At 40.6% G+C, this 26,996-nt stretch overlaps 1 protein-coding gene across 1 annotated transcript in view; it reads left to right on the plus strand.

Annotated features, from left to right (window-relative positions):
• Window positions 1–26,996, plus strand: part of CORIN (corin, serine peptidase) — a 267,765-nt gene that overhangs the window by 167,455 nt on the left and 73,314 nt on the right. Inside the window, 4 exon segments of the mRNA XM_007450971.1 lie at window positions 8,290–8,397; window positions 10,898–11,008; window positions 13,462–13,578; window positions 18,451–18,558. Coding sequence (XP_007451033.1) covers window positions 8,290–8,397; window positions 10,898–11,008; window positions 13,462–13,578; window positions 18,451–18,558 — 444 coding nt within the window.

Raw genomic sequence — 26,996 nt, forward strand, 5'->3', positions numbered from 1 at the left:
TGGTAATATTTAGGGTCAGTGTTTCCCAAACTGGTGTCCCATAGTACCTGAGTCTTAAAAAATGCTTGGGGAAAATATAAGTTTGAGAAATGCTGTCTATCAGATCTGCTTCATAGAGAGCTACAATACATATTCGTTCATTAAAGGTTCGGCTAAATCCCACAGTTTAAAAAAAACACATTAATTTTATCTTGACTTGGTATTTCCTGAAAATTATTTGTTTATATATACCCTCACCTTTAATTAATTTCTTTATTTATTCGTGCATTTATTTATTTTGCATAATATCTAGCATCCTGTAGAATTTCAGTTAAGCCACCCTATTTTTTGGAAATGTTTTCACTAAGATGTCTGTATTTATAATTTGGAATTCTCTCTTCAGAAAAACCTATGGCACGTGATTGTACATGAAAAACAGTTTTTTAGGATGTTTATTTACCTTAGGGGGTATTGCTGTGGACTTGGGAACAAATGTTGTGTAAAGCACCTACAGTAGAGATTTTAAGTGGTTCAGTAGAATTATATACAGTAATGGGAGTTACAGCAGAATATCTTGTTTATCTCCCACTTACGGCCCATGTTATGTCATATTCAAATTCTGCATGTGCCTCTATCCCCGGTGCTGGGCTAACACTGGCTTCATCATTATGTTCCTCCACTACATTGAGCGTTGCACTTTAAACAGTAAGATATTTCTGCTGCATTTGTCGAAACTGAATTTCAAGGAGTAAATTTTCCTAGTCAGTGACTGAACAAAGAAGGTAGTATTATTGTTACACAAGGTCTTCAGCAACATCCTAGGAGTGCAAGAGTTTATTAAGACATGGGCCTTCTTCATAACCACACTTCAAAAACCATTTGGCTTAGTTTGTTGAGGAAATACATCCCTTCAGAATACTTGTCTATGAAAATGCTTAGTTGGACATTGAGAGCTTTGCATGCAATTGTTCCTTACCTTACAAGGACATCTGCCTCTGAGCTTTGACATTCAGTGCTTGTGGTATTTCAGCATGCATGTTTATAGAAGGTGCCACCCTCCTGTTGTCACCACCCTGCGGTGAAGGAATAGTGTTAAGTCTGAATTAGGGCGTGGATACAAATCAGAGCTGGAATGCAACCCACAGATACTCCTGCGGGGAGAAGGAAATTTTGCTGGACTTGCCGCGTTCTGAGGGTCCTGGCAGGTGCAGGAGGAGGATTGCCTTCCAAGGAAGGAAGGGAAGGGATTTGCTATTTGTGAGTTCCCTAATCAACTGTACTAGAAGCATTTACCTACATGATTTGATTGAATCTTCAGCGAACGAAGTATTATTCCTTTCTGTTCAGATGCAGAGCTGAGGCTCATGGCCATGAATGAATTTGCCAGTGGCTCAAAGTGCTTGATTTGAACCCACTCCTGAATGGGTCCAAATCTAACTGTTTTCTCTAAACTGTGCTGCCTTTGACTTGCCCATGTCCATAAAAGTGCGAATTTGGTGAATGATTGTACTCCGATCATTCATAAGACAGGAAAATGTTTAGTTTGGTTGCTCTATTATGCTGAGGGATATAATTGTCTTTTACAGGGGCTCTCCAGGTATCTGGGCCTGCTTACTGACCCTCCCCTGGCAACTCATTTTGCCATGTTTATCAGTCTCTTCCTAATCAGTAAAATGGACCGATTTCTAACCACCTAGAGCAATTTTAGTGGTATAGTGGAAAGATCTTTGAAGATTAAGGGTTTTCTTTGTTTTTTAAATTTCTAGCTCCGTGGCTCGTGGCTCGTGGCTCGTGGCTCAAGGCAGGCTACTTCTCCAGATTTCCTTGTCATCAAGGCTGGCGGCACAATTGCATCTCCAGGAAGCCCCACGTGCGGGGATTCTAATTCCATTGGTCTGGCGGGGGTGCCCAGGCAGCAGTACATTTTGTAAAACTCCCCCAGTGATTCTCCTGCGCAGCCAGGTTTGAAACCACTGCCCTAGAGGGTGTCTGGTGCTAACATTCTATGATCTTTTGATTCTATAACCAGCTCTAGGACAGTGTCTGGTACAGAGCAGGTGCTTAGCAAATGAATGAGAAAGCCTTCAGGAAAATGGTTGTCACAGGGAAAATAGCTGCCACAAAGTCCCCTTACTTTGTGCCACATAAACCTCTGTCAAATACTTTTGGAAGTCATTTGCTCTGAATTTGGGGTAACATTGGTTGATTTATTTTTGAGGACTGTGGTGAACTAATTATACTGAGTTAACTAATTATCCTAGTTAGTATAATTAGTTATACTAATTATCACACAGTATAGTGATTAATATTATAAGGTCTTGAGTCAGGCTGCCTGTCTTCCTATTTCTTCTTTATCATTTCCGGCCTCTCTGGACAGAGAAAGTTACTCAGTCTCTCTGGGCCTCAGTGTCCTCATCAGTAATATGGAGACAATAAGTAATAGTAACTACCTCTAGAAATGTTGGGCAGAATAATGAATCACTGGATGTCAAGCACAGAGACCAGTGTCTGGCATGCAGTAACTCTCAAAGGGCATTAGGATTTATGGTTGTGGTTGTGGCTGTGATCTTATTCTCCATGCCCTCCCTCCTCCCAGCACTGCTCCCACCCCTGCCCCGCCAAAGCTCACGTGATACATTGTAGAGGAGACAAATACTACAGTATGAACAACGGTTTTAAAAGCAGCACCACATGAAGCTATGTAGAAAGGAGGCCACCCAAACAGCACAAAATAAAAACTGATATTCCAAATAATGTTTCCGAGTCATCAAAAATGACTGTACGGGGCTTCCCTTGTGGTGCAGGGGTTGAGAGTCCGCCTGCCGATGCAGGGGACGCGGGTTCATGCGCCGGTCTGGGAAGATCCCACGTGCCGCAGAGTGGCTGGGCGCGTGAGCCATGGCCGCTGAACCTGCACATCCGGAGCCTGTGCTCCGCAACGGGAGAGGCCACAACAGTGAGAGGCCCATGTACTGCAAAAAAAAAAAAAGACTGTACCTACCATAGTTTCTTTACTAAGATGGGGTGCAAGTAAATACTAGAAAGATTTCCACCACATTAATAAAAATAAAAGTATTCCATTCTATGCCGATAGAGGAAGCTTCAGATGTCTGGAAGATTCACTTCTGTTTAGTGGCAGTCTGATTATGCGGAATCAATCAAATTATTGAATAATCTTGAATTCCCACTACGTGTGAAGCATGTTCTAGATACCTAGTAAATGTAGAGACTGTTAAGACATGGTTTCTTGCTTCATGACACTTTTAATCTAATCAGGGAAATGGCATATAAAAATAGAGATCATCAAATATAGTGTTTTAGAACAATATAATAGATGTCACTGAGCAAAAGAAGATTGTGTAAACAAAAAAACCTGTGAGTAGAGAAGGGTGTGGATCACTGGTTGCCAGCTTGGTGTGGAGAGACCTGATGGAAAAGACGGGATTAGGACTGGCCTTGGACTGAGGTGATGTTTGGATATTCCAGGACAGTAGCTCTCAACTGGGGGCATTATTACTCCTGGGGGGTGTTTTGCAATGTATGGAGACCTGTTTGACTGTCACCACTGCGGAGGTTGGAGGGGATGCTACTGGCATTTAGTGGGCAGTGTCTGGGAGTGTTCATGAATATCATACGAGGCACAGGGTAGCTCCCCGCAGCAGAGAGTCACCCAGCCCCAAATGTCAGCAGTACTGCAGTTGAGAAATCCTCCTTTGGAGCTAGAAGTCAATAGGTGAAAAAAACACAGGAGGTCAAGAAGCCCGGGTCACTGTAATAATCTGGGCAACTGTGGGCAAACTGGCTAACCTCTTTGGTCATCTCAGAACGAGGGCATCTCGGGATGGAAACTGAGCATCCATACTTGAATCCTGAGTTGAGGCAGCATGATTATGTTTATAGACTCATAGAGACTGAGCCAATTGAATGAGGCTCCTGATAAAAGGCTCTCTGTTCCTTAGCTCTCCCCTTTCATTTAATGACAATTTTGAGGGGTAAATGTTAGTTATTTTGATGCCAGACTGAAATAGATATTAACAAGCAAGAACTTCAGAAGTAACATTTTGTATCAAGCTCTCTTTCAGAAAAAAAGATCTGTATCTAGAAAAACAGCTACCTTAGGTTATGCAAAATTATGCTTGTATTGAACGAGAAAATCACAGCAAGCAGCTTTTGCAGGTTTTGATCGTTGGCCCCAAATTACACTGACGACATCTCTTTTCAGTTCAAATAAACATTTATTCCAATAAAGGAGGCACTGTGATCTTTGCTATTTGCTATGTATTTCTGGGTGTGCAGTGCCTTTGGTTAAGGCTTTGTGTGTTTACTAATTACACAGACCTTAGGGAGGCAACAAGTTGTTTTCTAAATGCAGCTAGTTTTGTATCTAACCTCTGAAAATGGCATCTAACCAAGAAAGTCATAACAGTGGAAAGTTGCATCTGCACCTGTGTGAATAATAAGGAATTTAAAAAAAATGTTTGAATCATCTTCACTTATGAAATAAGTTAATAAGTAACAGAGTTAATTTACAAAATATGTCCAATAAGGTGCTTTAGTATGAATTACCGGGGATCCCAGAATAGGCCACACAGAGGGGCCACTTCGGAAATTTTTAGTGTGTTCTCAGGTTAATCAGATTCTGAAAGGAGTATTTGATTTCCCAGTCCTATCATCAAAAAAATGAAGTGTACTGCTTAAAAAAATTAATTCGTATGGTTTAAAATCTGTCACCCCTCCACCCTGTCTCCCCCTTCAGGTAATGTGAGTACTTCTGTACTGATGGTCAAGGTGAGGACCCTGGCCTGGTACTGCTGATTCTAGCATGCCGATTCAAAACTTCTCACAAGAGATGAAAATAAGAATCAGAAAGATCTTTTAAACTTCCTGAGGAAATGTATATATCTTGATGCACAAATTCCCCAACCCTGCTCAGTGGGCAGGAGAACCAAAATCATAACCTTTCTTGACTCAGCCTGTGTGTGTGTGTGTGTGTGTGCACGCATGTGCGTGTGCACGTGTGTGTGGGGGGGGTGGGGGGCAGGAGTGGGGTGCAGGGTGGGAAGTTAGTGCCCTCTGCTGCTGAATAGGAGGAAATAGTACGGTCAAGGTGAAAACTGGGATCTCTTTTTAGTCCTTATATTTTCTCTTATGATGGTTGTCCCAGGAGAAATGAAAAATTAAAAGTACTTACAAAGTTCTGTATGTGTATAAGTGTGAGCACATGTGTATGCACGTGTGTGTTTGTGTATGTACACATACACACACCCTCTTAATGATGGCGCTGAACAGATGATCTCTAAGGCCCATTCCATTTCTAAAATGATGTGATTCTAAGAGTATTTAAGTAACTTTTTTTTAGAAGAATGCTCTTTGAAAGAGTTGATGAATCATGTCAGTAACAAGTATAATATTTTGATGTGGCTAACAGTTTTCCTGATCAATGCCCAAGACTTTTTTTTTATAAATTTCTTTCTTTCTTTCTTTCTTTTTGGCTGTGTTGGGTCTTCATTGCTGCTCACGGGCTTTCTGTGGTTGCAGCGAGCAGGGGCTTCTCATTGCGGTGGCTTTCTCTTGTTGCAGAGCACGGGCTCTAGGCACGTGGGCTTCAGTAGTTGTGGCACGTGGGCTCAGTAGTTGGGGCTTGCGGGCTCTAGAGCGCAGGCTCAGTAGTTGTGGCACACAGGCTTAGTTTCTCCGTGGCATGTGGGATCTTCCCGGACCAGGGATCGTACTGTGTCCCTGCATTGGCAGGCGGATTCTTAACCACTGCGCCACCAGGGAAGTCCCTTTGCCCAAGACTTCTGATAATAAATTGTTATAGAGTTTGGGATGTTTATAGTAAAGAGGCACCCATCACCAGTTGTATGAGATGCAGGCGTCTGCTTGAGGAGGAACAATTAGCTGTAATTCAGGAGACTGGACTGATGACCATTAGATTCTTGGTCTTTCTCAGCCAAGCAGACTGATCCTCACACGTGCCTGCATTTCTCACCTCTTTCCTTTGTTCTTGCTGTTCCCTCTGTATGAAACCTGCTGAAGTTTTCATTCCATCCACTCTACCAAAATCCTCCTCATCTTCCTTGATCCCGCTCCACCCTTACGAATCTATTTTTGAACTTCATTCACTTTAAATAAGGGAAAAAATAATACATTTAAGAAATCTAGTTTCTATTACATGCAGGCTTTACATGTATTTTAAACATTTTTACAGCTTTGTTGAGGTATAATTTACATACTGTAAAATTAACCCATTGATTTTTAGTAAATTTATAGCATTGTGCAACCATCGCCACAATCTAATTCTGGAACTCTTTCATCTCTCCCCACACTTCCCTTCTACCTATTTGCAGTCAGTCCTCACTCCCACATCTCCAGCCGTAGATAACCAGTGCTCCAACATCTGTCTCTGTAAGTTTGCCTTTTCCAGGAATTTCATAAATGGATTGCATAGTACGTTGTCTTTGTATCTGGTTTCTTTCTCTTAGCATAATGTTTCTGAGCTTCCTCTATGCTGTCACATGTATCAGTAGTTTGATATTTTTAATTGGTGAATAGTATCCCATTGTATGAATAGACTACATTTTGCTTATCCATTTACCAGTCATTGAGCATTTAGATTGTTTCCAGTCTTTGGCTATTATGGATAATGCTGCTGTAGACATTCACATACAAGTCTTTGTGTGGATATATGTTTCACTTCTCTTGGGTAGCTTTCTAAGTGTGGAATTCATGAATCACATGATAAGGTTAGAGTTAAGTTTATAAGAAGCAGCCAAACTGCTTTCCAAAGTGGCATTATTATTATTTTACATCCCCACCAACTATGTATGAGAGTTTCAGTTTCTTAAAATCCTTGCCAATACTTGGCATTATCTGTCTTATCTATTATAACTATCTTAGGGGATATGAAATAGTATCTTATTGTGGTTTACTTGCATTTCCTTAATGATTATATTGAGCACCTTTTCATGTGCTTATCAGCCATTCATATGTCTTTATGAAGACTTTCTATTCAAGATTTTTGCCTCTTTGTAATTGGATTGTTTGTCTTATTATTGAGTGTAAGAGGTCTATATATATTCTGGATATAAGCCCTTTATCAGATACATGCTTTGAAAATATTTTTTTTCCAGTATGTGGCTTGTCTTTTCATTTTTAAATAGCATCTTTGGAAGCACAAATATGTTTAATTTTAATGGATAACCATTATTTTTTTCTTTTAGCCTTGTGTTTTGTTGTTATATCGAAGAATTCTTTGCCCTCCCCAAGGTCACGAAGATTTTTTTCCTATGTTTTTTCCTAGAAGCTTCATAATTTCAGCTCTTACATTGAAGTCTGTAATCCATTTTGAGATAATTTTTGTGTACGGCTTGAGGTAAAGGTCAGAGTTCATTTTTGCGTATTTGAAATCCAGTTGTCCCAACACCATTTGTTGAAGAGTGTTCTCTTCCCATTTAATTGTCTTGGAAACTTACACACATTAATTTATTATTTACACCTTCCCCTAAACTCTATTAAGTAATTGCTCTTATCCTAACTTCAAAAGTAAGTTTACAGACTCATAAATTTTAACTAATACGCTCAAATTCCCACAGCTAAGAGTTGATAGAACCAGGATAGGAGTTCTGTTTTACCCAAGAACAAGACCTATCTTCTTATTAAAATTTCCTTGCATGATGTTTATTCCAGCATTAAACTATGAGCTTCCCGAGGTTATATATCACTTATTCTTATCTTGGCACCATAATCTAGGACAGTACTGTTTATTTGAGGGTCATGCTGTGAAACATTCAATTGACTTAAGTGATGTGAAAGTAAGTAATGACTTTGTAATCTAAATGACTTTTTCTCTTTGTTACCTTTATGCTTACCATGGACAAAACTAGACTTTCATTTTAAAGGAAACATTTTTTAAGAAATAACTACTCACCCTCTATTAAGTATTCATTCTGTATGAACATGAACTTCATTAGGAACCATGGTGAGTTGAGAATGTCTTTTCTCATATTTGACTCTAAAGGAGCTTTCAGGTGTCCTAAAGCGGAACTCAGATAAATACTGTCAGGAAGTGATAAAAGCATTGTCTTGGGAGCCAGAGGCTCCTAGTTGTGGTTCTTCAGGAACTTGTTATGTGACCTTGAGCAAATCATTAGATCTCTCTGCACCACAGTCTCCTTACCTGTAAAAGAATAGATGTGGACCAGGTTACCATTATGATTTCCCTCCCATGATATGCTTTCGTTATATAAACTGCTACTGTAACATCCTGTTCTGCTCTAATGAGCCATCGGTGGCTTCTCTTATTTTTAGATTGCAGCGAGAGTCTGTTTCACTGTCACACGGGCAAGTGCCTTAATTATAGCCTGGTATGTGATGGATATGACGACTGTGGGGATCTGAGTGATGAGCAAAACTGTGGTAAGTAGCACTATTTCTCTGAAGGTTTTCATTTAAAATTGCAGACATTTATAATCAAGAACTTGTAGCTCATTGTTTGTTAATGTGATTAGTGGGTGGAATTACAAAATGATTGGTTTCTTAATTTTCCGAAAGAGGACGTTTTTTAAATTATTAGTCTCAGTCATGTCTCATGTGTAAATGTAAGATTTCTTACAAAAAGTCATACTAAGGAAATGCTAAAGATGTGGAGTAGAAATGGGAGTTAACTTTTTTTTTTCTCTTTGAAAATGTTTGGTTTCTTCTCCGGTTGGAGCCGGTGGCTCGTGTTTAGATTCTGAGCTCTTGAGCAAAACTTTGCAGACAGATATATTTTCTGTTCCTAATCCCCTTATTATGTATAACCAGAGACCCCTCCTTTATTTGATTGCTACACACTACAGGGGCAACTTCTGCAGTGGGGATATTGAAGGTTAGAAGGGTGCATCTGTTTTATGTACAGAAGCTGATCTTAACTTTTAAAGAAGGAACCTACCTCCTAGTTACACGTTTGTACCTATAAACAGCATCTTCCCAATTTCTCACCCTCCCAGCCCCTGGTAACCAGCAGTCTACACTCTGTTTGAACAAAATCATATTTTTTTAGATTCCACATGTTAGTGATATCACACAGTATTTGTCTTTCTTTTTCTGGCTTATCTTATTTAGCATAAACTTATACAACACTCTATGTCAATTATATCTCAATTAAAAAAACAAGAATGACCCTACCTTTAAAAGAGCCGAGTTCAATTCTGAATGCCCTCTCATGAATTAAAACCAGCAAAATTCTTCTTGCTTATTTACCTTTCTGAACTTGTGATTAGCTTTTGAATTTTTTTTTAGGTAGTATATTATGGAGTGACAGAAGAACTTTCTAATAGGAGCAGAAGGGCAAGGTGAGATGAGGCAGGACACTGGGAAAATGATGTGAAATGATTATTCAGCATTAGAGAATATCAAAAGAAATGCTGGGGGAGAATCAGGAGTGGGTCAGGGGAATGCCTCAGAGGAGTGGTGAATGTCCCAAATGGCCCCATGCTGGGAAACTCAGTAGTTTCTAGAAGCATCTGTGTAGCTGCCTCTCAGTGCATCCACAAGAATGTTGGAAAATGTACGTATGCGCAAAACGTCCCACGGGTCGCTAGATAGATAAGGATTATCTTCTGGGATTGAGTAGTCTTGGGACACAAAGAATGAGACACCATTGTAATTGTATACATCATAAAATGTATAGTTTGCGGCCTTAGAGATTATCTACTCCAACTCCTCCTTTTACCAATAAGATAACTGGAGAAAAGAGAGTAAAAATGAGGGAGGGGGGAATTGAGTGTAGCTTGGTAGTTCAGTAGGTCAGTGGAGAGCACCAGTGTAGAGTTGGTGTGTGAAAGACAGTGGTCTTACCAACTCAACCTAGTTCCTCTGAAGGTAGTAAAGATATCATGAGGTTTGTGCTCTTAGGATGACTTTGTTTCTATCTAATGGTAATAATCACGATGTCCTCTTAGACCGTTCTCTGTCCCGGCTGCCCATCTTTAGCAGGCTGAGCATGTGCCGGCTCTTCTGGTTCCCACCCATGCATCCCAGCCATCGTGTCTTTCTTTTCTCTGCACCATTTCTTCCATCTTCTTCACTTAATTGTTCCCTATATCCCTCAAGACCCGTGGTCCCTCCACAGGTCTGTTAAAGACAGTGGTGCTGTTAATGGAAATCCATGATAGTTCCTTATTATGGAATCTGTTATTCACGAATCTACATACATCTTTTAAAGGGTTGTTTATATTAAGGTTATTCCACGTCTCATATCAAAGAATCCTATAGGTTCTGCCCTCTGTGAGAAGAACCATCACTTAGTTCTCCTTTTTCCCCAGGAATATATAGTTTGGGACAGAGGTTAAATCCAGGATAAAAAGAATCATAAAAAAACCCAAATATTTTGCATTTCTCACCCAGCAGTTCTTTCAAGTATGAGTTATATATTTAGACAGTTCAATAGAAAACCTTAGCTTAGCATCAGGCAAGATGACAGAAGGAGATACCTGCCTCCGCAGTTTACCACAGAGAGGTAAGTTGCAGTTCTTAGAAACATGGCAGAGTTGTCACGAATCATCAAATCAGCTATCTACATTGTGAAACCCAAATCACAGTTCTGTTTATTTGAGCCAAATCACAAAATTTTCATAAGGAAAGAAAACAATGACTAAACACAACAAAACCCAGAACAAACTATGGGTCCTAGAAAAGCTGGGCGCTTGTTATTCATCTGAAAAACAGTCAGGTCTTACCCCGTAGTGATGGTGGCCGGGGGACCACATGGTTGCCCGGGAGGTGCCAGACCCAGAGTAGAAAGGTTATTGACGGTATTGGAATAATTGGAACAGACTCTCTTCTACTGGAACTTTTTCTACTGGAACAAGCCATACAGTTCTAAGTGTTTGTCATGCTGGTTCTCTGCATCCTCCTGAGTTTTTGTTTCCTCCAGACTGCAGCCCCACAGAGGAGCATCGCTGTGGAGATGGACGCTGCATTGCCATAGAGTGGGTGTGTGACGGTGACCATGACTGTGGGGATAAGTCTGACGAGGTCAATTGCTGTGAGTGCCCTGAGGGCTTTCATTTTGCTTATTTTTCTACTTCTGCCTGTTTAGTCACATACACTCAAGGTTCACTATCTAAACAGATTCTTACACTTTGGTCCTAGCCTATACAGATAATAACTGAGTGGTGTGATGACAATAACAGCATAGTGTAACTGACTTCCGCCTCTCTCTCTCTCCAAAACTCCAAGCCTGATTTGGCTGCTCTGGCCAAGCGGGTGGCAGTTTTCTTTCTCATTGTCCACAAATATCCTTTCTGGGTCTGCGACTTTGTCAAAGGGAATGTTCTTCCCAGAGACTGGGGCACTTTTCTTCTGCAAACAATATATGAGCAGTTAAGTGAGAACCTCCAGAGGTGCTCTCAGGTACCACGTGTGGGAGAACCAGGGGAGAACTGGCAGAGATAAGAGAGCCTTCAGTGTTCATAGAGTTACACAGAGTGTGCAATAATATTGTAACTTTAGAGCCTGTCTTATTTCTGGCTGAGTATATTCGGAGAAAACTCTGACTCAAAAAGACACATGCACCCCAATGTTCATTGCAGCACTACTTACAATAGCCAGGACATGGCAGCAACCTTAATGTGCCTCGACAGATGAATGGATAAAGAAGATGTGGCACATATAGACAACGGAATACTGCTCAGCCATAAAAAAGAATAAAATAATGCCATTTGCAGCAACATGGATGGACCTAGGGATGATCATACTAAGTGAAATAAGCTAGACAGAGAAAGGCAAATATCATGTATCATATATGGAATCTGAAAAAATGATACAAATTAACTAATTTACAAAACAGAAACAGACTCACAGACATAGGAAACAAACTTATGATTACCAAAGGGGAAAAGTGGGTGGGCGAGGGATAAATTAGGAGGTTGGGATTAACATATACACACGGCTACATATAAAATAGATAACCAACAAGGTCCTACTGTATAGCACAGGGAACTATACTCAATATTTTGTACTAATCTATAAGGGAAAAGAATCTGAAAAGGAATAGATACATGTATATATATATATATATGTGTGTGTGTGTGTGTGTGTGTGTGTGTGTGTGTGTGTGTGTGTATATAACTGAGTCACTGTGCTGTACACCTGAAACTAACACGATATTGTAAATCAACTATCCTTCAATTAAAAAAAAAAGTCTTCATGTAGCTATTACACTACCTGCCTAATAAAATCAAATATGGCTGATCACATTTTATTCCCTAGAAACTATAGTATACTCAGTAGGGGTTAACAAAATGATTGAATAGCAGCAGCTATTTGTTAAAAGACAGTAATAGTGATCTGAAAGAGTTAATATGGTGCATTTTATGCATGTTCAAACTAATTAAACTCTTTATTCCATCTTTTGCTGTCTAATAAAAGCAGGAATAGCTGATACATATGAGATTGACTATTTAATTTGCCTATAATTTGAGGCAAAATTAGAAATGTGGGTTGCATGGTTTTTATTTTGACATAAGAAAAATCACATAAATTAATTAGGAAATGCAATGCCCAGCTTTCTTCTTTCCTGAACTTGTCTGAACTGGAATAGTACCTGAGTCCTTGCTTAGTGGACATAGTGGAACAGAGTGGATTGTATTTTGATGGATCTTGGAAAAGCAAGGACTTGGTGCTCATGTATGTATTTATGTATGTGTGTATGTATGTATGTGTGTATGTAGACCGTAAGTTGGTGAAGGCCGAGGTCATATGATACATGGGTTTCTAACGCTCTAAAAGACAATAGGGATAAAATTAAGACAACCTTCAGAAATTGGAAGGTTAATGGCCACTAGACCATCCCTTTTAAATGTCAGACATCGTAAGCAAGTTTTGAAATAAAGTGTTTATTGTGGGGTAGGTACTATGCAAGTCTTTCACATATACCACTTCGTTAGTGCATTAGGTCAGGTTGGTGCAGAGTGAAATGTTGGGGCTTGGGTTAGAAAAGCTTGCCTTCACATTCTGGCCCTACCTCTTAACAGCCTTGAGACTTTGAGGCAAACACTAAACTCTCTAAGCTTCAGTTTCCTTCTTCTAAACAAAGTCGATAATATCCATTTGCAAATTTGTTATGAGGATTTGAGATTAGACACTTAATACTCCTAGCACAGTTATTGCCATATAGTAAGCCTTTAATAAGTTGTAGCTTTTATATTAGTAGTATAACTACTACAATCATTAATACTGTTTTTCACCATGCAATGATCAAGAAAAAATTTTTAGTGAGTGCTATTTAATAAGGGAGGAGAAATTCCTGAAAGGAAACTTTCCAAAAATACTTGGAATGAACAAAATGAATGATATATTCATTCATTTATGCAGAACATTCGGAAATTTAGAACACTTCATTCTTGATGATGCCAGATAAATGGGAATCATTGATGTGATCTATAGACTGAAAGAAGTAGAGATAATTAAAATGCATGTTATTTTGGCATTTCCTAGCATGTCACAGCCAGGGTCTGGTGGAATGCAGAAGTGGCCAGTGTATCCCCAGCACTTTCCAGTGTGATGGAGACGAGGACTGTAAAGACGGAAGTGATGAGGAGAGTTGCACCAACGGTAAGTGTGTGCTCCAGCCCCGGGAACAGTCCCGACTGGCGGGTCTTTCCTTGGGAGCAAAGCAAAAAGTTGGAAGTTACCTACAGCTTAAAGGATCCCCGTATAAATAATGCCAGATTGCCTAATGCACTGGTCCTCGCAGCTCTGGTCAGCCAGAAACCCTTGCTTATGGTAAATGTAACTCTCATGCAACTTACACTGAAAAATCATCCCTAAGGGTGAAGAGTAGAGGTTGAACACTTAAACAGCATGGGCAGATTCAGTTAGATGTTTTATGGGGAAACACCACGACAAAAAGAAAAGTGTAGCATATAGTATTCAATCCAATTAGATTTCAATTAGAAATAACTGGCTTCTGAAATTAAATGTAACGGCTTCCTAAAATAACCATGTGCAGAGAAGCAGTTTAATGCCTCATATCTTAACTGGGGTATAATTGCTTTACAATGGTGTGTTAGTTTCTGCTTTATAACAAAGTGAATCAGCTGTACATATACATATATCCCCATATGCCCTCCGTCTTGCGTCTCCCTCCCACCCTCCCTATCCCACCCCTCTACGTGGTCACAAAGCACTGAGCTGATCTCCCCACGCTATGTGGCTGCTTCCCACTAGCTATCTGTTTTACGTTTGGTAGTGTATATATGTCCATGCCACTCTCTCACTTCGTCCCAGCTTACCCTTCCCCCTCCCCATGTCCTCAAGTCCTTTCTCTACATCTGCGTCTTTATTCCTGTCCTGACCCTAGTTTCTTCAGAACTATTTTTTTTTTTAGATTCCGTATACATGTGTTAGCATATGGTATTTGTTTTTCTCTGACTTACTTCACTCTGTATGACAGTCTCTAGGTCCATCCACCTCACTACAAATAACTCAATTTCGTTCCTTTTTATGGCTGAGTAATATTCCATTGTGTATATGTGCCACATCTTCTTTATCCATTCATCTGTCCATGGACACTTAGGTTGCCTCCATGTCCTGGCTATTGTAAATAGTGCTGCAGTGAACATTGTGGTAGATGACTCTTTTTGAATTATGTTTTTCTCAGGGTATATGCCCAGTAGTGGGATTGCTGGGTCATATGGTAGTTCTATTTTTAGTTTTTTAAGGGACCTCCATACTGTTCTTCATAGTGGCTGTATCAACTTACAGTTCCACCAACAGTGCAAGAGGGTTCCCTTTTCTCCACACCCTCTCCAGCGTTTATTGTTTGTAGATTTTTTGATGATGTCCATTCTGACTGGTGTGAGGTGATACCTCATTGTAGTTTTGATTTTCATTTCTCTACTGATTAGTGATGTTGAGCATCCTTTCATGTGTTTGTTGGCAATCTGCATATCTTCTTTGGAAAAATGTCTATTTACATCTTCTGCCCATTTTTGGATTGGGTTGTTTGTTTTTTTGATATTGAGCTGCTTGTAAATTTTGGAGGTTAATCCTTTGTCAGTTGCTTCATTTGCAAATATTTTCTCCCATTCTGAGGGTTGTCTTTTCGTCTTGTTTATGTTTTCCTTCCAAGCAATATACTTAAATACACTTTAAAAGGAGTCTGATATTATCTGTGAAACCCCCAAAGAAAAGGTAAATCAAATAAGTTGGTTTTTAAAGTGTGTCTATTTCTGCCAGAAGAGAAAGCTCTACACTGATTGTTTTAAGTCCCAGTTTGTGTAGAAGCATCTCTCAGTACAGGGTTGATAATATCCTTTGACTTAAAAATCACTACATTTGGGGCTTCCCTGGTGGCACAGTGGTTGAGAATCTGCCTGCCAATGCAGGGGACATGGGTTCGAGCCCTGGTCTGGGAAGATCCCACATGCCGCGGAGCAACTAGCCCCGTGAGCCACAGTTACTGAGCCTGCGCGTCTGGAGCCTGTGCTCTGCAACAGAGAAGCCGCGATAGTGAGAGGCCCGCGCACCGCGATGAAGAGTGGCCCCCGCTCACCGCAACTAGAGAAAGCCCTCGCACAGAAACGAAGAGCCAACACAGCTATAAATAAATAAATAAATTACTTAAAAAAAAAAAAGTCACTACATTTGCTTATAAGTGATCTTACCAACATAGCCTAGTTGTTAAGAATGTGGATGTTGCCGCCCAGCTGCCTGGGTTCAAACCCCAGCTCTGCCACCTACTCCCTGGTTGACTTTAGTCCAGTGACTTAACCCTGTTACATTTCAGTTTCTGTGTCTGTAATCTCAGAATAATGATAACTACTTCATAGAGATGGCACATGGTGAGCACTCAATAAATTTAAGTTCTTATCACATGGCTGCTATGTGAAAGCAAGTCTTAGGCTGTGTATATTCCAAATCAGCTAATGAGATTGGTCACCGATAACTAAATTAGCTTTTTCATAGTGAATATTGATCATTAGGATGGCTTTAATGAAAACGCATTTCAGACCTAAAGGGAGAGCCTTTTAATCACAGATTTAGTCCATAAAAAACTAGATAACGAGTGCTTCATTTTACCAGTTTTTTTTTGCGGTACGTGGGCCTCTCACTGTTGTGGCCTCTCCCATTGCGGAGCACAGGCTCCGGACACGCAGGCTCAGCGGCCATGGCTCACGGCCCCAGCCGCTCCGTGGCATGTGGGATCCTCCCAGACGGGGGCACGAACCCGTGTCCCCTGCATCGGCAGGCGGACTCTCAACAACTGCACCACCAGGGAAGCCCCATTTTACCGGTTTTAAAATTCAGAAGGAAATCCCTTTCTGGCCATGAGTTATTGTGTGCATGTCAGCCAAGCAACTCCCTTTTGATCAAATAGTTCTTTCTCTCTACATAATTCAATGCTGTTTGAAATAATTTTGGATTGTTTTTACTATGCAGTGGCAGGATTTGAAAATACCTCCTTACATGTGTGAGATGTTAGAAAATCACATGATAAAATGGATCACAAAGTAAAATTGTAGCATCTTTATCCCCTCTAATGAATTCAATATAATAAAAGTATATTGTGGTGCTGGGAATTTAGTGGCAAGCAAAACTGCTGATGGGGCTAGCAGGCTCCTGGGGGAGACAAGCCGATACAAATAATTGTGCTGGTCCTTGTCTAACTGGGGAGTGACATAGGCCAGGAGGGAAATTCAAGGTGTTAGGTTGCCATGTATTGGATGTATGTCCTGGTAAAGGGCCTCTGGGAAGCTTCCCTGAGATGGAGCTGTAGGATCCACAATCTGAAGAATGAATGGAATTAACAGAGGAGAGTGTGGGGCTGGAGAAAGAATTTTAGACACAGGGAACCGCTTGGCCAAAGGCACCGAGGTGGCAGGAAGGAGCAAGGTAGTTTAGAGTAGTGGGAGAAGGCCACTGCCTTCAGCGAGCTGAGAGTGAAGGGAAGCGAGTTACAAGTGTCAGCAGTGATCGAAGGCTGCTTCTGCTCAACCAGGCTGGGAGGGGGTCTGGGACTGCTTCTGCCAGGACTTGGGGCCCTATTCAAGATTTAGGCCATTACAACCCTCAGCCTCACTCTCAACCTTTTAGTCTCCCTTAACCTCCAGTGACTCCAGCCTGTGTACTTTTTACTCCAGGCCTTTGCATATCCTGCTGTCTGCTTGGGAAACCCATCCTTCCCTCTTATCCCACCTTACCCCATCTGCCTGAAAAACTCCTTTGAGAAGCTTTACTCTTACTGTCGTAATTTGCATTTACTGCTTTTTGCATGGACCTTCAGTGGAGCAATGATCACATGGCATCGTAAGATTCTGTTCATGACGATATCCCTAATTAGGGTAGAAATTATCAGGGTTTTCTGTCTTTTAATGCTCAGTGCCTAGCTGGTCACATAAGTTGTCACATAGTGGGCACTTAATATCGGCTGAAATAATGAATGCATGCTGTGTTAATAAAATTTCTTCAAGAGACTAAATTCATGGAACTTATCCTGGCTTACCTTGCAAAAAAAAGTTTGACCTGCTAACATTAAAAAAAAAAAAAAAAGGAGTGATATCTATTTTATGCAAGGCTGTGATATATAGTGTTGTTCATTAATGGTACTGGAAGGGAGAAAGAGTCCAGAATAATAAATATTATATTTAGAATTATAGATAAGATTATAGATAAGTCTTATAAGTCTTAGAATTATAGACAAGAAAGTCCAGTATAATAAATATTGTCTTAGAATTACAGGTAAGAATGATTATATGTATACCCACACTGTTATTTATATTTAAAACTGCCTTGCAAGATTTTCTAGGTTCCACATGACATGTCTGAGTAATTGACTATAATGGGGGCGAGCTAGAAAGAGAACAGGCAGTAATTTATTACCTTATCCATTTAATCTACAAATGACCAGGAAATCAATGGGAAAAGCAGTTTCCTCTCCACATACCTTAAGGAAAAGCCATTAGGTTGATATTACTGTTGTCATCCATTTGGAAACAAGAAACCCAATTCTCAGATCATTGCAGCTAGGCCAGTGCGACTTTCCAAGGACACAGAAAATATGGATAACAGCTGCTTAAGGCTTATGCCATGATAAAGTATCCTTATTGTATTGATGTTGATGCCTTATTTATTATTAAGGAAAGCATTTTCCTTAGAGGAAAGACTAGAGTTGGGATCAAATGAGTCTTAAAAATATTGGCCTTTCCCTCAAATCACTTGAATTTTATTTTGTCATCAACTCCATGCACCCATGTAAATATAAGATGCTCTCTTTTCCATTAAAAGCAGCAACAAACGATTTTTGAAGGATGGGTTGCCTCTTACTTCTTTATTCCTACAGAATCTCAACATGTGTTCAAAATTTTTGGAGAAGTTGGAAGGAAATTAAAGTTGTGTCCTTCCTCGGTTCTGGATCCTTCAGATCCTAGTGCATGGAATTTATAGATGCTGATGAAAGTAAATGTGCTTTTACCCCGTCTGTAGGTCAGACTCCGTGTCAAGAAGGAGATCAAAGATGCCTCTACAGTTCCTGCCTTGATTCATGTGGTGGTAGCTCTCTTTGTGATCCCAGCAACAGTCTGAATAATTGTAGTAAGTACAGTTGCTGCTGACAAATTCAATCACCACGTCAGGCTATGCATTCAGTTTTATCCTTTTGCATTGACATTAAAATGCTGAAGTGTGGAATCCCTCCAAAATATGTATATATATATTTCTCTTTTTTTTTTTAAAGGTTGCATGTGGTAGCAGAAAAGAAGCAAAATGGTCTTAATTAACTTAAATCATAAGCAAATGTGTCATCATGAATGGGCTATAAATCCATTGCTTAATGTCATTGCCGTGACTTTCCACTCAGCGTCAGCTCCTATATATTATTTTCTTGGCTGCATCTGCAGGAAAATGCTATCTTTCTTCCTTTTTAAAGCCCAGCTTCAAAAATGGAAACTTTATCCAAGAAGTAAATATGAAGTTCATCTAAATAGCCACATAAAACTTTGGCGGTCTGTTCTTGTAATAAAATGTATTCTCACCCTTCCAGGAACTTTGCTGACCTATAATGACCTCGCTACAAATGGTGTAGACAGGTGGCTGTATCCAAACTGGCTTCAGGACGAGGAATGATTAGGGGAAGATTGAATGGGCAGGGGTAGCAGGAAGACTCTCTCGGGAAATTTTAAATGAATTGGAAAGCCCCCAGAGACTGATTTCTAGTAATGGCTTGCTTACTTCTGGGCTCTGCTTTCACATTCTACTCCCTTCTTTCACTTTTTAGAATTAATTTTTGGCTTCCCTGTCATCTTGGGCTTGAGATTTAGAAGCAGTTCTGTCAGCTTTCAGTTGACAAGAAGGTATGACTTCTTAGCACAAGATGCCAGCAGTGAAGGCCCCTGGAGGCCGGGAGGTTGAAAGGCTGAAGGGTTTGGGTCCCTGGATTTGCTGAAGTTTTCAGATCCTAATTCTACTCTGTGACCTTTCTGGGTCAATGTAGAGCTTATGGGTGGCTGGTAGCCCGTACCCCTTAGGGGATATCAAGGGGTGAAAACAGTGGGCTGGATAATAACCCAGACTAACAAGATTTTTTGTTTAATTTCACAAGCACTTAATAACTGTTTGGCCGAAGGCACAATACCCAGCCCTCCTCCATTTCCCATAGGAGAGAACAGTGCAGATAGATATCAGTCTGACCACTAAGACACACTACCATTTTATTAACTCTAAAATGATTAAATATATGTCTATGTATGTGTATATATGTGTATACATATGATTTGACTTTGCTCATCTCCCAGTCTGCCCTGGAACTCTTTCAGAATCATTTTTTTTTACTTCACCTTGAACTTGGGCTGTAGAATTTTGGACAGTGACAGTATTGTCTCAGACACGTGTATTTTATTAAAGTTTTGGGGGTTGTCTGACATGGAATGGCACTTACTGTTAGATTAAAAAAAGGTGAGAGAGCAATGTTAGCCTGTGTCAAATTTAGGCAGGGAGTAACCAAGTGTATGTTATCCTATTTTCTCTATACTTGAAATATTTCAAGATTAAAAAAAAAAAAACAAGGAACTTGTAGGAAGGGCACTAGATAACTCAGCTAGTATGTATGTTGACCCCCTCTTCCGAGTATCAGGCATTGGGCTTGTCCTTGGTCTCCATTCCTTCTGTGTTATTAAAAATAAGTGTTGGAGAAAAAAGTACATGAGTAAACATTTAGAACTAAAGGTTGATGGAGTACTGTGGGAAACTTGGGGGGGTCCCTGAGGCATGACAGTCATACCCGGCTTCATACAGCCATGGCGATCATGGGCGCAGGGAGGCGGGGAGACACCCATGCCCAGGAGCTGCTGTCTCTGCTAGGCACATAAGCAGTGTATATGCCTAACTTCCAGCTGAGAGTAAAGATGTTATTCCTTATTTTTCAAAGAGCTTCAGGATGGTGTGTGTCTACTTGGTTCTCTGTAAATATGGACGAGTATCATCTCCTCTCAGAAAACTCTTCATGCACTTGAAAATGTGATTAATTGTTTAAAGATCTTTGACACTGTCAGAGACTACTGTTATTTAGGTTCTGGAGCACGACTGAGCAGCGCTCTCTTTCTCTGGCTCCCTGCCAGTGGGGAATATGAGTTTGGAGAACGTGGACATTCTTTCCGGTGGAGTCAGCCTCTCACTGGAGTTGCTGGGAGGCTAGTCCTTAAAGATAATGGTTCTTGCCACCCCATAAAATATTATAATAACGTTCCAATGGTCCCTGAAGATATACTGGGTGGGACCCCGGCATCAGTATTTTAAAAATTCCCCAGGTGACCCCAGTGTGCAGCAAAAGTTGAGAATTATTGCTTTATGGCCTGACGAGGCTGCTGGGATTAGTGACATCCTGAAATTGGGTGTGAAAAAAAGTCTTCGTGGTTTTCATCTTTTTCAGTGGATAAGATCCATGGTTTATCTCAGATTAGCAGAAGTGCCTACAATTTAAAAAAAGCCTAAAGAACACATCTCAGATGATATTGTGTATGGAGAGTCTTTTTTTTTTTTTTTTAACATCTTTATTGGGGTATAATTGCTTTACAATGGTGTGTTAGTTTCTGCTTTATAACAGAGTGAATCAGTTATACATATACATATGTTCCCATATCTCTTCCCTCTTTGTCTCCCTCCCTCCCACCCTCCCTATCCCACCCCTCCAGACAGCCACACACTCATATGTGGAATCTAACAAATAATACAAATGAATCTATATATAAAACAGAAATAGGCTCACAGACATAGAAAACAAACTTATGGTTATAAAGAGGAGAGAGAGGGGTAGAGGGACAAATTAGGAGTATGGGATTAACAAACTACTATACATAAAATAGATAAGCAACAAGGATTTACTGTACAGCAAAGGGAATTATATTCAATAACTTGTAACGGAATATAATCTGCAAAAAAAATAATCACTATGCTGTACACTTGCAACTTACCCAATATTGTAAATCAACTATACTTCAATTTAAAAAAAGGCCACACTACTATTTTACTTTTTATAATAGCAAATATACTATTCTTAAAACACATACAAATAATGTAATGGTATTTTAAAATCATATTTTAGATGCAGTGGGAGTGTTTATGCTTGAAATAATAACTTCTTGCTAAAATAAGTAACTGATTCTAATTTGTTTTCTAATTCTGGATTTTTGTATGTTGAGCTTGCTTTGAATCACCGTTTGCTTTTCTTTAAGGCTTCACATTGACTTTCTTCTAGTTGAGCTTTTGTCTCTTCTTCCCCCAAAGCCTTAATTTCCTTGTAATTTGTACCAGGGTATTTACCCATATAGAGGTGCACAAAAAGGTACTAAGATCCCTAGGTACCTTGCAGCATAAGTGCTACCCTCTTGCAATGTCACTATTGCTCTGAAAATCTTGCAAAATACTCCCTACTGACTGTAGAAACCCTTACTTACAAATTCTTCCCTGGTAGAATCTCTTGGAATACATTCCCTTCCAAATGGTCCTGGTGAGTTTCTTGATTGACAGACTTGACAAAATATTAATAAGGTGGCCTCATAATTCATTACTGTCAAAAGCCAATTCAGAAGACCTGAGGCTATTGGCCTAATTCTGTTATTAAAGTTATTGATGTCTACTATATACCTAGCCCTTTGCTAAGTGTAAGGAAGATAAGAAGGCACAATGCCTGCCCTCTTTTTCTTATGGTGTAGGAGAGGAAAAGCAAAGTACACAGTAATTTATACAATGAAAGCTATATGCCAAATGGATGGGCAAGCCAACTTTTAATCTGGGAGCCAATTGACTTGCCACTGCCAATGGTCTGCAAGTATCTTCTCATTTGGGAATTGGCTTTCAAACCATAAGCCTATGCATCAGTTCACAAAATACTTATGCCTTGTTCATGAGCAGAAATAAATAAATGAGCAGATGAGCGTGCCAGGGTACAGTTAATGCAGTTAGTATATACATTTGTCACTTGGGAGGAGTACAAGTCAAGAACTGGCAGAGGCAGCTGCTTAGGCAGCTCTGCTGTGATTTAAGCCACAATCTAAATACAACTGCAAGTTTCTGCCTCAGGGGACACGGGGACAGCTAAACAACCGACATCAGGTCATTTCCACAATTGTTATGGTGTCCACACTGTCCACACTGCCACAGAATGGCTTTAAGCAGGAAAATGGAATGATCAGATTTGGGTTTTTAGAAGAATGCTCTGCAGTGGATTAAGAGGGAGTAAAACCAGAGATAGAATGACTTATTAAGAGAACACCAGAGGGACTTCCCTGGTGGCGTAGTGGTTAAGAATCTGCCTGCCAAGGCAGGGGACACAGGTTCTATCCCTGGTCCGGGAAGATCGCACATGCCGTGGAGCAACTAAGCCTATGTGCCACAGCTACTGAGCCCACGCGCTCTAGGGCTCACATGCCACAACTATTGAGCCCGTGTGTGCTGCAACTACTGAAGCCTGCACTCCTAGTGCCCATGCTCCACAACAAGAGAAGCCACCACAATGAGAAGCCCACGCACCGCAATGAAGAGTGGCCCCTGCTCGCTGCAACTAAAGAAAACACCCGCATGTAGCAACAAAGACCCAACGTGTCCAAACATATAATTAAAAAAAAAAGAGAGAGAGAGAGTGGTGTTGGAGTGGTCTGGAGGAGAGAGGGTAGTGACCTTGAAGAGGTGGTAGCAGTGAGTAGAAGGGGTAGATTTGAGAGCTACTGCAGAGAGAATCGATTTAACTTGGGAAATGATTGGATATGGTTGTAGAAATGAGGGTGAAGGAAGAGTCAAGGATAAGTAACAGTTTCTGTCCAGGCAGTTGAAGTGATAAGCCATTATTCACTGAGCTAGGCGGAAGACCTAGTTCAAGGGGTGGGTGATGAATACAGTCTTAGACATGCTGAGTTTAAGGCACAGGAAACTCACCCAAGGGGAGATGGACAGGGGACAGTTGGACACACAGGTCTAGAGTTCAGGAGACAGGTTTCGGATGGATTCACAGATTTGAGAGTCATCAGTGGACAAGTCATTGAAACCATAGCAGAGGTTATGGATTAAAATGTGTCCACCCCCCATCACAAGCGGCCAGATTCCCACGTTGACATCCTAACGCCCCAGTATGTCAGAATGTGACCTTATTTAGAGAAGGGGTCTTTACAGAGGTAATCAAATGAAAATCAGGCCATTAGGGTGGGCCCAATTCCATATGACTGGTGTCCTTATAAAAAAGGGAAATCTGAACACACACACACACAGAGTGAAACACCATGTGAAGATGAAGGCAGATATTGGGGTGATGCTTCTACAAGCCAAAGAATGCCAAAGATTGTCAACAAATCACCATGAGCTACGCAAGAAGCATGGAATAGATTTCCTCTCACAGGCCTCAGAAAGGAAGCAACCCTGCTGACACCTTGATCTCAGACTTCTAGCCTTCAGAACTATGAGACAATACATTTCTGCTAGTTAAGCCACCAAGTTTGTGGTACTTTGTTACAGCAGCCCTAGTAAACTCTTACAGGAGGGAATGAGATCAGAGAGATGACTGAGAAATGCAGATAAGTAGGACTGAGGGGCAAGGAACCAATAATGTAAGGGATATGAACCTATGAAATAACGAAAGGGCTATGAGCCCCCAAAGTGGTGGGAAAACCAGAAGGATGTAACAATGTGGAAGCCAAAGACAGAGAATGAGTGAGAAAAGACAACCATGACACCAAGTGTGGCTTTAGTGACATGACAGTCATTGTTGACTCTGGAAAAAATACTATTGCTGTAATCACAGGGGCAATAGTGTTGGCATTTATTGAGAAAGGTGTGGGAGATGAGAAAGTGTGTGCAGAAAGTGTAGAGAGCATACAAATGCAAAGAAAACAATTTTCTACACAGAGATTTTGAAAATACAGAAATCGTATTCTTTTAATGAGTAGACAAACCATCCCAAATCTGTCATGTGGGAGATGGGGATGGACACATATGCTGATGCATGGTGGAGGAAGAAGACCAAGTCTCTCTGCCTTGGTTCATGGTATACTGGGGTAAAGAGGATGGGAAAACAGGTGAATTATAACAAAACATGGAAACACATACTGACAAATATATATATACTGAAAAATCCTGGGCTTAATGGAGATGAGGATCTGCAGGATGGATAGGTGGATGGATGGGTAGATGGGTGGGTGGGTGGGTAGTTGGATGGTTGGCTGCTAGCTGGCTGGCTGGCTGGTTGGATGGATAGATGGATGGATGGATGGATGGATGGAAGAAAAGATAGCAAAACCATGTAATTCAGGGTAGTTTTGTTTGAAGAAAGATAATCCTTTATTCACAGTGCAAAAAGTTCATAAAAATCATGCATAACTTTATAATTTATAATAGGAGAAGATGTGAAACTTTAAGTTCCTTGAAATCCTCCTACCCAGAATTCAGGGGAACTGGTTTGGCATGTTAATCACCTGCTCCCATGGCTGCTGCCAATGTTCAATCAAAATCCTCAATATAAAGGTAATTTATTTGCCAAAGAGGAGGAAAAATATTAAAGTATTTGTTCTGTTCCTTTGGTAAGCAAGTGAAAATAATTGATTCCCTGGGAATACTGTGTTCACCCATGTGAGGCAAATTACAGCAGCCCCACAAGTGTTAGAACACTCAGTGCACTGGTACTGACAGTTGAGCATAATATATTTAAACCTCTCTTGTAGAGGCAGCTCTTACAGTTTGCTAGTCACGTTCTCCTCTCGCAATCCTAAATTTATCTAATGGAAAGGAAGACCCTTCTTCTGATGTTCACACTGTCTGGAAGACGACTTAAATTTACTACACAGGCACTAGAATAAAGGGTCCTGCTAGCATCCCCTTTTAAACATTCCTGAATCCATCTCCTCTTGCCATCCTCACCTCTCCAACCCGCCCCACCCCCACCCTCGGACAACATCATGCCCTCGTTGGCTCCTTCTGACTGCCACGTGCTCCCAGCTCCCAGGGTTGCCCAGAGTTACTGCCATGTGAGGATGGAAGTTATCTGATATCAGAGAGAAAATTCTGGGTAACCCTTGACCTACACACCTAAAGCCCAGAGACTAATTTTCCTGGCTACTATTTGTCTCGGCTAGGGGAGGCTTGGCATTCATTCATTCATAAACCTTTACTGCAGGATCTCCTGTGTTCCAGACATTGACCTAGACTATAGAGGATGCAAAGAGGGTGAAGACCAAATCTCTCCGCCTTGGTTCATGGTACATCGGGGTGAAGAGGCTGGAAAACAGCTGAATTATTATCCAACATGGAAAGTGCTAATATACTGATAAATCTTGAGCTTAATGGAAATGAGGATCTGCAGGAAACTGGGTCCAGAGGGTATGAGAAATTGTAAGACCTCAGAAGAGGGAGCCATAATTACAGGGCAACTCTTCTTGGGAAACTAGTCAAAACCAGCTGGAAAACAGCCTGATGACTGCTTGTGGTCTGGAGGGTCAACTGTACCCTCTGCACTCAACAATGCTGAAGCTACATCATAATGAAGTGAATCTGAGCTTTGAGACCAATTGTGGTCACAGCTTTAAAAACCCTGTAACCAGCTCCTTTCCTCAAAGCCCCATCCTACAGAACCTAACCCCTCGTTTTCTCTCAGCCCCGTGTTCACTTTGTCTCAGAAAGTTTATTTTTCTTTATTAATATATGAACAAAATGCTGTAGGATTATGGAAGACTTTATATGTTTGTGTTACAAACATCAATGCCAAGCACAGGAGACCTGGCATGGAGGAGCTTTCTGTAGAGAAGAAAAGGATAGTTAGTCTGGTCATGAGCTCACTCCAGCATCCAACAAATACTTAGAAACTACTGTGTGCCAGGCAGTATGCTGAGTGCCACGGAGAGATGAACTGAAAAAACAGACATGGTCTCAGACTTTGTGAAGCTTAGCATAAGCGAACAAACACATAAACCTATGAATAAAACATGAGTAAGCAAATACATCAATAAATATTACAAATTCTAAGTACTATGGAGAAAGCAAGAAGGAATAGTGATAGAGAATAACAGAGTACAGGCTTATTATTGTGCTTCACTTGATTGAACTTTGGAGATACTGTTTTGTGTTTGTTTGTTTTTTTTTTTAACAAATTGAAGGTTTGTAGCAACCCTGCATTGTCAGATGATGGTTAGCATTTTTAGCAATAAAATATCTTTAAAGTATGTACATTTTTTAGACATAGTGCTATTGCACACTTAAGACAATACAGAGTAGTGTAAACATAATTTTTATATGCATTGGGAAACCCAAAATTCATGTCACTCACTTTATTGTGATATACCCTTTCTTGCAGTGGTCTGGAACCAAACCCGCAATATGTCCAAAGTACGCCTGAGTAGTCTAGGTTGATTGTCAAGGGAAGTCTCTCTGAGATTACAGGTAAACTGAGACCTTAGGATGACGAAAAGATAGACATGAAAAACAGAGGGAAGAGTGAATCAGGAAGCAGGAACAGCATGTGCAAAGACCCTGAGGTGGGAAAGAGCTTGGTGTGTTTT

Source organism: Lipotes vexillifer, unplaced genomic scaffold (assembly GCF_000442215.2).
Source record: "Lipotes vexillifer unplaced genomic scaffold, Lipotes_vexillifer_v1.1 scaffold404, whole genome shotgun sequence".
Lineage (NCBI taxonomy): Eukaryota > Metazoa > Chordata > Mammalia > Artiodactyla > Lipotidae > Lipotes > Lipotes vexillifer.